The following is a 15,283-nucleotide window of genomic DNA, read 5'->3' as shown; positions in this document are numbered from 1 at the left end:
GGGATGTCAAAGTGCACTAAACAATACTTCTTACTACATTTGGGTTTTTGATGAACAGTAGCAAGAATCATTGTGCTACAGAGTTACCAGGGCAGCCACAGGACTTGGCCTCAGAAACAGGCAGAGTGCTGGAGCATGGCGATGCCCCCAAATCCAGTTTTAAGAACAAAGCTTCTTTCATTTAGAATAAAAGTATGTAGAGGACAGCAAAGCCCTCCCCCATTCTCAGGCAGCTGCTGAGCTGAGAACAAGCAACGCCCGAGTCAGTCTTAAGACAGCCTGCTACAAACTCCCTGGGTAGAAATATAACCCGACAATCATCCAAATGAGGGGAAATCACAAACAGCAGTACTTCGGTTCATAGAAGAAAGAATTAGTTTAATGACCTTAGAATCAGGAGCACCCTGTCCCTGAGTCTTTTGCTGCTGAATCTCTCCACCTATGTGCAATTTCCACACACCTAAGATGTGGCAGCAAGAAATCTTCAAGAGTTTCTGGTGGGATGGCAAGGCCTATGGACCCAGTGGCCACAAATTTTGCTGTTGGACAACAGAATCCAACTCACTTACAAGGTCCTTTCCCAAAGAACCCCAATGGACTAAATGTCAATCCCTTCTGTGAATTCTGGGTCTAGACCCCAAAAAGGAAAATAATGAGCCCCAGGACCCAGTCATTTGTAGAGTTTTTTGTTGTTGTTCTTTTTTTTTTTTTTTACTGTACTTACCATATACCTGGGTCCCTTTGGCCTGGAAACCCATTTTCCCCAGGGTCTGATGTAAACATTTGCAGACTGCCACTTAGAAAAGCAATAACTCATACATATTTTTGTGTTTAACATTCCAGTGCAGGCAGTGTCTTAGCATTAGTCTTTTTTCTTATTCACAAGTACCTAGCTTATAAAGGAACACACAGAGGGAGCTTGAAAGAACTGTGGTTGAAGAAAACCACCTGACTGCCAGGGAATCTGTATCCTGCAATCAGTGGATAAACCAGGCCTATCCCAGGAGAGCAGAGTAGACTGAGCAGTATTTCTGTGAATTAACTTGCAGAGTCATTGTAACCCTCGTCCCCATTATTGCCCCCACCCACCCACCCTCCCGACTGCCATATCTTGACACAGACGAGTCTTTCCAGCTCTTGCATCAACCTGTGCTTGCTTTGTTTCCAATGGGGCTTTTCTCAGAGGACTCTGGGGCCTCCTTGGAGAGGAGAGAGATTTCTCTCCCAGTCCTGGCATCTGGATATTTGAAAGCACAAGAGGAATCCATGAAAATGCTAGGGATGCTGCTGCCAAAGTAGATCTTACTGTTTGCAGCAATGGCCTGGTACTTTTTAAGCTCCAGATATTCCGGCGTTAGTTTGAGCTGCGTGGAGCAAACAAAAGGAATGCTGTTAGAGCACTTGAAACTCTCCCCTCCTTTTATAAAATCATGATTTATCCTTTCTCTCTCACCACCCTATTCCCTTGAGTATTGCCGAGAAACAATTCTGAATCCATTGAGTGACACTTGGCACACCCCCCTCCCCAGAGCAGAGACCCTCAAGAGTCTCCCCTCCATCTACACACCCTAATAACTCCTATTCCTCCCCATCTCACACCTCTAGCCCACTTCAGTCATCACCCAGCCCATTCCACTCTGTTGTTTAGAACCACAAATCTATTGACCAAAGTTCCCCACGTCCTCAGGCTTTCCAACCACATTTCCTTCTACCTTTTCACTTTAACAAAAACATGGCTATCTCCTGAGAACACTGCTATCCTGCGTAGCCCATTCCACCGGTGGCACCTCCTCTGAGATCAGCAGGCTGAAAGAAGGGACCTCCCTGCTCCCCACTGCCACTTTGAGACTACAGGGGTTCTTCACCTTTAGGATCACGGGCCCCTTTGGCAATCTGGTGAAGCCTATGGACCCCTTCTCAGAATATTCATAAGAGAAAGAAATAACAAATTCCAGATGTCAGTGAAAATAAGGATGCAATTTTTCTTGCCCATCCAAGTTCACAGACCCCCTGACATCTATTTACAGTTGTGGACCCCAGGTTAAGAACCTCTGTTCCATTTAATATCTTTATTACCAGCCCTCCAATGCCTCCACCTCTTTCAAGCTCCATTCAAACCAACTGTACTAGCCTCCTCTATCCTTGTCACCGTTGTCACACTGAGGAAGGTTACCTACGTTATCCTTTGGAGTACACTGCCTACTGCCACTGAGGACAGTCACCTGGTAACCCAGGAGCGTCCTTCTCACCTCACCTGATGCTGGCCTCTTGTTCTGAGGATCTTAGGATCACAGATGTAAAGCTCAAAGAGGCCTCAGAGAACATCTAGGCCACTGCCTTGTCAATCAGTTTTCCAAGTCTTGTCCATTCTTCTTCTAGATATCTCTCACATCTGTCCCATTCTGTCCCCTCATAGGCACCATTCTAGTTAAAGCTTTTATTATTTCTCGTCATACATAGTACAATAGTCTCTCTCCTCTCTTATCTGTTACACACCTGCCAAAATAATTTTCCTTAAAAACAGAGGACGGGGCATGTCACTCCCCTTTCCCAGAAGCTTCAGGGTCTCCCTCCAGTCTCTAGGATAAAAGACAGACTCCTTTCTTTGGCATCTCAAGCCCTTTACAATTCAGCTCCAGATTTATCTAACAGTTCCCATGCCCTCTCCATTTCAGCCAGACCCTCGCTCAAGCCTGGAGCGTGCTCCACCCTTGCCTCCCTTTTAGTGAGGCAACTGAGGTCAAGTGACTTGCCCAGGATCACACAACTAACAAATGTCAAGTGTCTGACACCAGATTTAAATTCAGATCCTCCTGACTCTACAGCTGGTGCTTTATCCATCTTCGGTAATCTTAGAGTTTTCTTCTACAAGGCTCACCTCAGATACAACTTCTCACAAAATGCCCTTCCTGGTCCCTCAGATGTTAGTGTTCTTCCCCATCCCCACCCTCCACTAAGACAGCTTTGTATTTTCCTAGCAGAATGTAGATTTAGGATGTAAAAAATCCACTGATCCCAAGGCCCAAAGGTTATTCAAGTAGTTAAGATGACAGTGCTGGGGACTGCAGAGCATTATTGCTCTCTTCCATAAATGAGAACTGATAATGTACCAAGTTCCTATGCTTTTTATTATACTTTAGTTTTTGTTACTGTTGTTAGAAGACTCAAATAAAAGGGAAAAAAATGAAAGAAAATGAAAAATTTTTAAAATCCACTGATCCACTCTCAAATGATCTCTAGCATATTTCACCCTTCTGACACATGGATTTCTACATAAGTGTACCTTCTTACTAGTCACTGCTGCTCTTCTACCCCACTTCTACCTAACCTGTGACTCCTGAATAATGTCTACCTTCTCCACAATATTCTAGACATATCCCAAGGCTGGATTTATCCTTCCTTGCATTAAGATCTCTAATTCACTTATTTTTCCCATGTTATGTGTCTTTGGGTATAAAATATCGACGGCCATGGGTTTTATTACCACCCTTTCTCCTGGTATTGTCTGCTGAGAATTATTCAACTGGCCTAATGACAGTTATGACTCTTCTCAGGTCATAATTACTCTTCTCTGTCTCAACACACACACACAGACACACAGACACACACACACAGTCTTCTCCCTCAACTTCATTTTCAGTTTTAATGCCTTCTGTCAGATCCATAAATCCCCAAAATACATTTTTTACTAGCTCTCACTAGAGCTAGTAAAACACATCTAACTAGACTGTATTAGCCAAGAGCCCAACACTCCTATCTTTTAAGCCACCAACCCGAATCTGAAGTCCTTTCTTCTTCACTAGTTGTCTGGTTTACCAATCTCTTTATCTTCTGGAGCCCCTTAAGTTAAACTGGGATCGTCGATGAAACAAACACCTACTTAACAACTTCCATTTGTTGCCCAGTACCCACATCATCATTCCTAGCAATGCTTTCTAAATTCCTGTTAGCAGCATCATTTGTCCTCAAGGGAATCAACAAAAATGAATAGTGGTAGGGCAGCCAGGTGGTGTAGTAGACAGAGCACCAGCCCTGGAATCAGGAGGACCTGAGTTCAAAGCCAGCCTCAGACATATAACACTCACTAGCTCTGTATGACTCTGTATGCCTCACGCATACACAAAAAAATGAATAGTGGTTATAAGATTTGAACAGATTTCAGGGGTAGGATTACGTTGTGGATCAAGTGCTAAACTTGGAATCAGGAAGACTTGGACACTTATTAGCTGTGTGACCTTAACCTCAACCTGCCTCAGTTGCTTCATCTATAAGATGGGGGCAAAAACAGTACCTACACTTCAAAGGGTTTGGGAGAGGATCAAATGAGGTAATATGTGTAAAGCCCTTTTGACAGTGCTTTAAGGCTTCCAAGTGCCAGCTCTTACTAGTCGATGATTTCCAAGAACCTTCGTCCATTCTAAGATCCTATGTTCCCAAATCTCAGCAGCAGCTCCACCAAGAGCCAAATCATGATCCTCAAAGAAAGCAGCTTCCCCATGGCTCCAATGCCCTGGCTTCTTCTTCTTCTTCTTCTTTCTAAGGCAACTGGGATTAAGTGACTTGCCTAGGGTCACACAGCTAGAAAGTGTCAAGTGTTTGGTCTGAGGCCGCATTTGAACTCAGGTCCTCCTAACTTCAAGGCCAGCGCTCTATCCACTGCACCACCTAGCTGCCCCTCAGTGCCCTGGCTTCTTGACGGATTAACAGCTGTGGCAGATGTGATGATCACAATATCGTCTATCTGAGCCTAGTTTCCCAAAACTGAATTTCTGACTATGTCTAGTCTTAGATTGATCTAAGCACTGTTTCCTTGCTGCTGCTGGTTGTATTTCCCCTGGAGCAGAAATTCTGATTACATTCAGACCGCACCAGCGATTACTTCAAGTTCTGGTCTTATATCCCCTTCCTTCCCTCTGCCCAGGCCAACCAGGAGCTAACTTTCCCCAACTTACTTGGCTGCAGAGACTCCACAGTACATACCTTCCGTAGACATCAGATAAAATTACCACCATTCCCATTATTGCCAATAGGAAACTTCAGGCCAAAGCCTACCCTTCTACTTCCCACACCCGGAATACCAGAAAAAAACGGCTGGGGGGGGGCGCAAAGCCAGGCACCTTGTTGGAAGCGGCATGTTTGTGTGCAGTATAGTATTCTGCATCAGCTCTTGCCTTCTCTCGGGCCAGGAATGCAGCGTCTAGTAGGTAAAGCACAGTGAAAGAGAATGCTAAAGTAACAGTTTTTAAGCTGTCCCCCAGTTGGGGAGGACTTCAGATCTCCTCCTGATGAGAGAACAAGCTGCCCACCCCAGAATTGGAGGGTATGTAAGCTGTACAAGATGTAGATTACTGACTTAGCTTTAAAAATCAGCCATTGGATTAAACATTTCTCAATAAAAGAAGCCTTATTACTCTACTCACTTTAAGTTTGCTTATTTCCTTTCTAGCTCTTCTTTTCTTTTTCCTCTCCTTTTTCTCTCTCCAGTCATGTAGTCCTAGCCACTACAATAAAATTAGTGTTGGCAAAGCCATATCCCATAACCCATTTAAATTTTAAAAACAAAGCTATTCCTGCTCTCCCTCTCTCTGAAGAAAGTGCCCAGTCTAGAGGGACAACAAGGGCATTTCTGGCCTTAAGAAGAGGGATAGTTCTTTGCACCTTCAAGAGCACCTGACAGAATGCCTGAATCAATCAACACTGATAGAACATTCTATTCCCTTACATTCTGTCTAACTCATCCCATCATCTCCTACCAATTAGTTCTGGAAGAAACAATTACTCCAGAATCACTTAGGGGCAAGGATGGAGAGACAAAAGTAACAAGGTACAAAAGTAAAAAGTATATGAATATTCAAAAAACATTTGGGAGCCGAAAGAAGCTAACTAATCAAAAGAGCCCTGGCATCTACTGAGGACTCAACATTTGTTTCTTCAATTACGGTAGACAATCTACAGTAAAAGTGAAAAATCAAGTCACAAGAAACATACAGGAGCAGAAAAAGGCAGCTAGCTCATCAACCCTGTTTTCAGGCCCAACTTTGGGCCTGAGGTCAAATGATTTACCCACAGTCACAGACCAACAACTGAGACCATAGCCAGATGTTCCTGTTGAGCTGCCTATAACTGGCCTGCATGACACTGGTGACCAGTCCAGAGAAGACCTGGTCGTGGTCAGGTACTCTCCCTATCCCCTGAAATGACAAGAATTCTCCTTTCCCTGAGATAGAAGGGCAGCGCATAAAACGGGTGGCCCTCAACTGTAACAACACACCTTCAATTTCAGAAATGCGTTTCTCAGTTTCTTTCTCCATCACCTTTTGCTGAAACCGGATTTTTGCCACCTGTGCAGTTTTTTCTGCCTCTACAATTAAGAACAAGGAAAAAAAATGTCCCTTTAAATTAAAAGCAGTACTTATTAGCACACACACAATCCAGCACTAGGTACCATATTATAATATATAAATCTCATGCCTACCACTAGACTACAACCCCCTCAAAGACAGCATAAAGGAACTGCCTAATAAACACTTGGCAACATAATAAAAATGAACACATAACTGCTACTTAATTGTTCTGGGGTTCCATGACAAGAAAACAGAAGTCAAATGCAGTCTTTGACCTCAAAGGGCTTAATCCTTATTTAAAGAACATCATATACAGACACGAAAAACATCAGGGTAAACAATACCCCAAATAACACAACTGCATGACTACGTACCCAAGTGGGGAGGGAAAGAAGAATGGGGAAATGACTAAAGAAAGAAGGGGCAAACTGGGAAAAGATTCTTAGAGGCTGTAAACTGGAAAAGAGTTGAGAAGGGTAAAAACAGTGTCTGACGAGCATTATCTAGCAGCTGCTGACCTCTACCAAGAACACAAGAGGTGGTCATGGTACTCACAGCAAGCCAGTCTTTTCACAGGCAAGAATGGCCAGTGCAACCACGCCAACTAAGCGAGAGCATAACAAATCAATTACAGTAAAAATTCAATCAACAGATTTTTTTTTAACTTGGGGAATAATAATAACAATAATAACTAACATTTATATAGCACTTCCTATGTGCCAGGCAATGTGCTAAGCACCTTTACAATTATCTCATTTGATCCTCACAGCCCTGGGAGTTAAATCTTGTGACTAATCCCAATTTACAGTTAAGAAAACTGCCTTAAACAGAGGTTAAGTGACTTGCTGCGGGGCACAGAGCCAGGGGAATAATGGTCTTCCTGACTCAAGGCCAGGCACTCTGTGCACTATGGCACCACCTACCTGACCCGATATTTCCCAACTTCCATTCATGGCAGATACACTTAGTGAAAGTTTCACAGCACCTTATTTCTGTCTCCAGACTGAATTAGGAAAATGGAAAGAATTTCTCAACGTGTCTTGGCCTTATTTCCAGAAGGCAATATAGTGGCTGAATACTGCATAGCATAGCTTTCTTCTTCTTCGCCACAGCATCCAACATCAGACCAATCTACTATCATCCAACGCAAGGCAATGTCTTGATATTTGATTAGAAATGAAAATATGAAAAGAAACTCAACATCACAGGTCTAGCCCTAAGCCTAATATTCTATTTTAAGCTCTTGGAGAATACAGGCTGTGTCATCTGTCATCTTGTATCCCCAACACCCAGCACAGAGCTTGGCACAAAAGTGATGAACTGGCCGAAGTCATGGGACAATCTCTGACCTGCAAACAGGACCCAGGCTTTCCAAAAAGGTGAGACTTCTCTGCCAACAGAGAACAAAGAGACCTCAGAGTACAAAGAATAATTATTCTTATGAGGACAATTTCTCCTATGATTACCTCCTGAGGCTATCTTATTACAGCAGACCTTTGAAATTTCAAGGATAAACAATTAAGAGCTACTAATTAAAATTTCAAAGGGCACTGGTATATGAGAGGCCTACAACCCAAAGCACCCTTGCTTCTACATGTTTCTATCAACCTCTACTTCCTTTAGTGAGCCATAACATGAAATGAAATATATATATCTTTTCATATTTGTTTTATCTGATGAATAAAGAAAATTTTATCTTCCCTCTCCTAAAAAAAAAATCCTAAAGATATTTTCTATGTTTCTCTCTACAAACAAATCAAAGAAACAATAGCTATATTGATGAGCTTCTGGCTTGTGTGTGACCTTTCTAGTTATGTTTTCCTAGAGGGAAGGAACCCCCATAGAATTCAGGCTTTCCACTTTATTCTCAAGGTTTTGTGTTCTTCTAAAAACAGCTAAAAAAAAAAAGGAAATTATTATGGAAAGCTGGGTACATATATACAACTACAAACAAATCTTCCAAAAAAGGGGGAAAAAAATCAACTTAAAATATCCATACTAATGAAAATACAAAACAATTTATTTTGGCTTTGGAATACAATTTATATTTTATTTCTCTGCCCAATTATGCTTTGGTCAAATTAATATGAAAATAATTCTGCAACCCTTACATGTAAAGCAATAGAGAAGGGGCCAGTGATGAGCTAGACAAGCAGACAAGTCATACAAAGTGATTGGTGCATGGACAGTATACCCATGACCATAAGGCTACTTTGAGCAGTGTTTATCTAGCAAAATGCAATAGGATGTACATTAGAACTGAGGGCTTTGCACAGGTAAAGGAAACCAATGATTAGGTATATAGTTCCTAACCTTTTACCATAGTCGTTTTCTTTCTCTGACTCATAGCTGTTGGGTTTTTAAGTCTGTGGGGGGGACATATTGCCAATAATGTCCGCTATAAATGTCTCTGAAAACAAGTGAAACAGCAGCACTCCCACCAGTACCCAGGGAGGCTACAGTTAAAGTATGACTTGATCTCACACCTTGCTTTGGGAGTTGTGGGGTTGATTAGAAAGATGGGGGGAGGGGCTTACTGTCCAAGGAGACAGCTCTGTAGCACAGTGGATGAGCCTAGAATCAGGAAGACCTGAGTTCAAATCTGTCCTTAGACACTTATTAGTTGTGTGACCCTGGCCACGTCATTTAACCTCTTCCTGTCCCCGTTTTCTCAACTGTAGAATAGGGATGATTATAGTACTTACCTCACAGGGTTGTTTTAAGGACCAAATGAGATATTTGTAAAGTACTTGCCATAGTGCCTGGCATATACTAGGTGCTTAATAAATGCTCCCCCCCCCCCCGCCCCGAGTATGACTGAGTCATCACAAAGTTCAGTATGAGATGGCTAGTTATCTGTTAATATACACCTATCCACAAGGGACATTCATTGCAAATGGGAAACTAGGTACCTATAATAGCCTTTTTCCTCTCTGTTTCTGCTTCTTTCTCCACCACCTTTTGCTTCTGTGCAGCTATAAGGAGTTTGGTCTTCTCAGCTTCCCTGTGGAGTAGAATATTTTTAAAATTAGAAATGATTCAATAAATGTTTTTAAACTACCTACAATGTACAAAGTCCTGTGCTCAATGCTGAGAATACAAAGACAAAACACAAAGCAGCCATTCAAGAAGCCTGTGTTTTACTACAAGACACTATGAGTACTGAAAACAAAACCAAAAAAAAATCAAGAAAATCTTTGGTGGCAGGAGAAGGAAAAACTATGGCAGGGAGTGGGGGAACAGGGAAGGAATCAAAGAACGCTTTGCATAGGAGGTGGCTTCCCAGCTGAACCTAAAAGGAATCTTTAAATTAGAGGTGAGGATGGAGTACATGCTGAGGATGGGTACAGACTAGAACTAAACAGGCCAGGCCCTCAAGGAGCTTGCATTCTATAGGGAGATAAGCATGCATAATGAAAAGTATATAATGAAGTAATTTTGAGGGTGCAGGGCAGAGAACTATCAACTAGGGGGATTAGAAAAGGCTTTCCATAGAAGGCAGCAGCCCCTGAGCTGTGCTTGGAAAGAAGAGTGTTTCCTAAGCAAACAGGAGAACGCAGAGCATTTCCAGGAATGGGACACGGGTTATACAAAGATCAAGAGGCAGGAGATGGAGTGTCCCATATGGAGAACAAGAGGACACAGAGACAGGACTGCCACTCGGGGCGGATGAGACAACAATGAACAACAGAGAGAAGACGGAGTGGCCCAATGGTCCACAGTTACTTTCGTGCTGTTGTCCTATTAGAGACTGTGAGCTTCATGTGGGCAGACTGTTCTTCTGCCTGAGTGCATCCCGAAAGCTCAGCACAGTGCCTTGCCTACTGAAGGAAGCGCATTATAAATGCTTGTTGACTGCTCAGCGCTTATTCTGTTTGCGCTGTGATAACAGCAAGGAGACACCCGAGGTAAGAAAGGAAAGAGTAAGATAGCACTTTGCTGCGCTCGATAAATTCAAATCATGACCAAGATGGAAGAGCGGCAGGAAGCAGGAAGGCAGAGCTTCTCTGCACAAAACTTCTCTCAGGAGATCTGGAAAACGAATCCTCATAGGGCAATCCAGAAAACATCAGCAGATCACTTGTCCAGCCCAGCTCTGCAGAGGGAGACATTGCCAGAAGGATACTGGGGACCAGGGCTGGACAGAGCACACTAGTGCTCAGGAAAAGTACACTCACCAGGGCAAGAGAAGGTCCCAAACTTAAACCATGGCTCCAGCAGACACACACTGGGGCATTGAGACGGGGACAGGTGCAAACTAGCAGCTCTGTCACCAACTACTCAACTTCAGGCCACAGACCCATGGCAGACAGAGAAGGGGTGGGATTCTAGGCAGAGGTACCAAAAAAGGAGGTGCACCAGCGCCTCAAACCCCAGGTGCAAAGCAGGGTCTCAATTCCAACATTTAGCTTAGCCTGAAGAAGAGAAGCCAGGGCAGGAATCCCAGACCAAACAGAAGCCTCTAATTCTGCTCAGTAACAGCAATATTGTACAATGATCAACAATGAATGACAGCTATTCCCAGCAATACAAAGATCCAAGATAATTCTAAAGGATTTATGATAAAAAATGTTATCTACTTCCAGAGAAGGAACTGATAGAGTCTGAATGCAGACTGAAGCATATTTAAAAAAAAAAACCACGACTATTTTTTTCATTGCTTTTTTTTTTGGTCTGTTTTCTTTCACAACACAACTAATATGGAAATATTTTTTGCATGACTACACATGTATAACCTATATTAAATTGTTTGCCTTTTCAATAAGGGCGAGGGGAAGGAAGGATGGAGAGAATTGGGAACTCAAGATTTTTTTTAAAAGAATGTTAAACATTGTTTTTACACATAATTGAAAAAAAAAACCATCTATTTTTAAAAGACATTTATGAAGCACTTGCTACATGCAGAGCACTGTGCTAAGTGCTGGGGATAAGTCAATACTCTAAAACAGCTCACCTTCGAATGAAGGAGACAACACATATGGAAGGTTTCAGCTGCAAGTCAAGATCCTTAGGGGACAGCAGCAAAGTAGATGGTAATCCTTAGTCTTTGATGTTATTTCCACTAATAAAATCATGTCAATTTCTGACACTGAATTATTTGATAATGCCGAGGACTCTGGTAGCAAGAACAATGTTTTCTGGGTCTTACACCGCGATAGCTATAACAGTCAGAGGAATAGCTGCAGGCTATATTTCCCAGGATGATGGCTATAGACCTCATGACGGAAGCATTACCGCTGCCAAGGCTTTGGGGTTCAGGGTCCCTGGACCGTCCCCAGCTCTGATCTGAGGGCCAGTGGTAGTTAGGCTTGCCTGACACATGCTGCTTCCTGCCTCTCCCTCAGGGTGCCCTGCCTGGCTCTGTGGGTGGCAGTTGGCTGGCAGTTGGTAGGGATGGCTCACCTCTTCTTCATAGAAGTTGCTTCCCCAAATGAGAGCTGTGAGGACTGGGAGCAGAACTAGTCATATGGGGGACTCCTGGACTTGCCTGTCTACTGGTGGCAGCCGGTCAGGAGTTGTTGCTAGTAGTGACAAGGCAAATGGATTCTTCTCTGCAAAGCTCTCTCCCCTCAGTGATGACTGTCAAGAACTGGGCTGGAAGTAGGCCTGGTGGTCTGGGGGACCCTGCCATTCCCAAGGCTCTTTGGCTCAGGCTCATGGGCTGTCTCCATCAGAATCTACAGGGAAATGGTGGTCAAGGTGATGGTGGTGATGGTTTGACTTTCTTGGCAATCACTGATTCCTGTCTCTCCCCCTCAGGGGGCCTTGCTGCTTCAGCTAGGCTGACTTGTAAGTGCTGGGGGGGATAGCTAGTCCCTTCTTCACAGAGGATGGCTAAGAGAGATGGGCTGAAAGCAAGACCAATGGTTTGGGTGAGCAGAGACAGAGCTCCCATGCCTAGCAATTCAAGCTGTCCCAAAATGGAATGGAATGTTGCCTAGAAAGGTGGTAGGTTCCCCTTACTTGGAGGTCTTCAAACAAAGGCTGGACTTCCATATTCGGATTGGACTCACTGGTCACTGAGGTCATCTTCCAACTCTCAGATTCTCTGATATGAGTCAGAATCATTCTTTGAATCACGTCATTGATTATTATATAAATTGTACTTGAGGGGCTTTTTATTTCACCCTACACATCGGTTCACAGAAGTCTTCCTAGGTATCTGTCTTTTGCCATCTCTTCTACTATAATAATATTCCATTATTCTAATATCCCATAATTTGTTCAGTCATTCCCCAACTGATAGGAATCTACTTTGCTTCCAGTTTTTTGTTACAACAAGAAGTGCCACTACATCTACGTTTATGAATTTGCAGGTCTGAACCAAACAGAATCAACTTCATAGGGATGATAAGCAAGCCCATGGGAGCTGATGACACAGCAAGAGAGTGCAGAAAGAGAAGGCCCAAAACAGAGTCCTGGGGACACCTACAATTAATGATCAAGAAAAGGATAATGATACAGTAAAGGAAATAAAAGAAGGAATGGTTTGATAAAGAATCAAAGAAAACAATGTCAAAGAAGCCAAAAGGAGAAAAGCTAATCTAGAAAGAGAGTGTGGTTGCCAAAGTCAAAAGCTGCAGTAATCCTGAAAAGAGCAATTTCAGTCAAGCGACTGGGGATACCAAGATATGAGAAGTGAGAAGGAGGCAATGGAGGCAATGAGCACAGCCAAAGCTTTCTAAGAATGGTTATAAAGAAGAGCTACAGGAAGATACCTTGAAGGAATGGCAGGGTTAAGAGAAGGTTGTGCAGTTGGTTCTTTAAGGTTGGGGGACACACCTGGTCATGTTTTGAGGCAGCAGAGGAATCAACAGGGAAGGAAAAATGATCAAGAGGTCAAGTTCCCCAAGGAGATAGGAAGGAAATGTAGCATGGCTGGCCTTTTGTAAAGAAAAAAAAGCAAAGAAGAGAATGAGGTATGGTATAGAGAGGTTCTGAAGAGGAGAGGGAGCTCACAGCGAACTCTCAGCAAAGGAGGAGGCAAGGATCTGTTAAGATGGAGAGAACAGGAATGACAATGTGAGCTGGAGGAGAGAATTAGGTGGTTTAGAATAGCCACTGCAGGATGAAATGGAGATTCAAAGTTTCATGCAAAATTTACTTTTTGTACTCTGTTTTGTGTACGGAAATATTCTTTTTTGATGGTCCAGTTTATAATAAAAACTTAAAAAAAAAAAGATTAGCCATTGCAGGGAATGTAATAGAGTCAAATAGTGAAGAATCAAAGGCTTTCTTTGTAATGAGACCCCAGAATTCACAGTGGGCTTGGTCAGAATGGCTGAATGATTTTTTTTTTTTTAGCAGCATGCAAGGAGGAATAGAGAATGCAAATGATGCAGATAACTCAAAGCTGAGTTTTGGCAAAACGACAGAACACAGAGTTAAGAGGTACAAGGCATATTTCAATATATGATGGAGCCATGAAGAGCTCATCCCCTCCAACAGTCCCAGTCACAACATATATCCAGTATTCAGGTACCTTACATGTAAAAGGAGGCAGGGCATACAATCTTGAAAATTTCTAATGAGCTAAAATTTTAAAACTATTAAAAACTCAGAGGGTACCTCCCCAAGTCACAATAGATAAATGAAAGCTAACTGCCAAAAGAATACCAGTTGTTAATGATCATTTTAAAAAATAATCACTCTCACTAAAAATTAAAGAAAAGCAAAAGTGAAATCCTGCTAACATAGCACCTCACACTCACATTAACAAAAATGATTAAAAACAATGAAACTATTTTCTCAATCTTTTAAGTTTAACATATTTACCACTGGTAGAGCTACACCTCAAAAACACCAAGGAGAAAGGAAAAGATCCCACATTTACAAAAATTATTTACAGAAGCTATTTTTTGTGGTGGCAAAAAGCTAGAACTAAGGAGATGCAAATCATTTCAGGAATAGCTTAACAAATTTTGGTGTAAGAACATAATGGAATACTACTGTACTGTAAGAAATGAAGAAAAGCATTTAGATGGTACAGTGGATAGAGTAATTGGGCCCAGAATCAGGAAAACCTGAGTTCAAATCCAGACTCAAACAACTTAGAAGTTGCGTGACCCTGGGCAAGTCACTTAGCCTGTCTGCCTCAGTTTCCTCAACTGTAAAATGGAGAGAATAATAGCACCTACCTCTCAGAGCTGCTGTGAGAATGACATGCAATAATATTTGTAAAGTACTCAGCACAGTGTCTGGCACATACTAGATACTTACTAAATGTTTGTTTACTTCTTTCCTTTCAAAGAGACATGGAAAGACTTACATGAAGAATAAAGTCAGAAAATAGTTTTTTAAAAAGACCCAAATGAGCAGAGTCAGAACAATTTATCTATAACATCAATGGGGTTTTTTTACAAAAACTATTTTGAAGAATTAAAACTGATGAAGACTGAAATGAGCAGAACCAAGAAAACTGACAAAATAAGAACAATACAAAACCAACTCTGAAAGTTTAAGAATTCTGACCAACATAATGACCCTCTATGAGCTCCAGAGGATTGACAAAGAAGCACACCACCCCTCCTCCTGACAGTGAGGGGAAGATCACCCTCAGAGTATAAAATGAGACATTTTTTGGATAGTGGACCAATGAAGGAATCTGTTTTGTTTGATTATGCATATTTGTAATGAAGATTTTGTTTTTCTTTTTTCCCTTTTTTTTCCTACTCGGGGTACAATAAAAGAGGAAAAGTAAGATTTAATTTAAAAAAAAAATTTTTTTAAAAAAAGAACATAATGAAAACAATGAAAACTCAACGCTAAAAGGGTTGTGGGGGGGAAAAGGTACACTCATACTCATTCACTGCTGTAAGGATTACAAACTTGTGGAATCTTTTTGGTGAACCACCTGGCAGTACACAATTACAAAAATAATTACAGCCTTTGATCCAATGATTCCATTGCTGTGAACACAGCCTGAAATTATTAACAAA

General features: G+C 42.1%; 1 protein-coding gene across 5 annotated transcripts in view; it reads right to left on the bottom strand.

The window, feature by feature from the left end:
* Positions 1 to 1,095: 1,095 nt before the first annotated feature.
* Positions 1,096 to 15,283, bottom strand: part of ERLIN1 (ER lipid raft associated 1) — a 54,924-nt gene continuing 40,736 nt past the window's right edge. For all 5 annotated transcript variants that reach the window (XM_020994632.2, XM_020994633.2, XM_078150783.1 and 2 more), the window contains 4 exons: positions 9,257 to 9,348; positions 6,272 to 6,361; positions 5,118 to 5,197; positions 1,096 to 1,364 (listed from right to left, as the gene is read on the bottom strand). In XM_020994632.2, the coding sequence (XP_020850291.1) occupies positions 1,143 to 1,364; positions 5,118 to 5,197; positions 6,272 to 6,361; positions 9,257 to 9,348 (484 nt within the window). In that variant the 3' untranslated portion in view covers positions 1,096 to 1,142. The remainder of the gene's footprint in view (positions 1,365 to 5,117; positions 5,198 to 6,271; positions 6,362 to 9,256; positions 9,349 to 15,283) is intronic.

Source organism: Phascolarctos cinereus, unplaced genomic scaffold, assembly GCF_003287225.1.
Source record: "Phascolarctos cinereus isolate Bilbo 61053 unplaced genomic scaffold, phaCin_HiC Scaffold_3;HRSCAF=262, whole genome shotgun sequence".
NCBI classification, from domain to species: domain Eukaryota; kingdom Metazoa; phylum Chordata; class Mammalia; order Diprotodontia; family Phascolarctidae; genus Phascolarctos; species Phascolarctos cinereus.
This window is presented reverse-complemented; position numbering and strand designations above follow the sequence as displayed.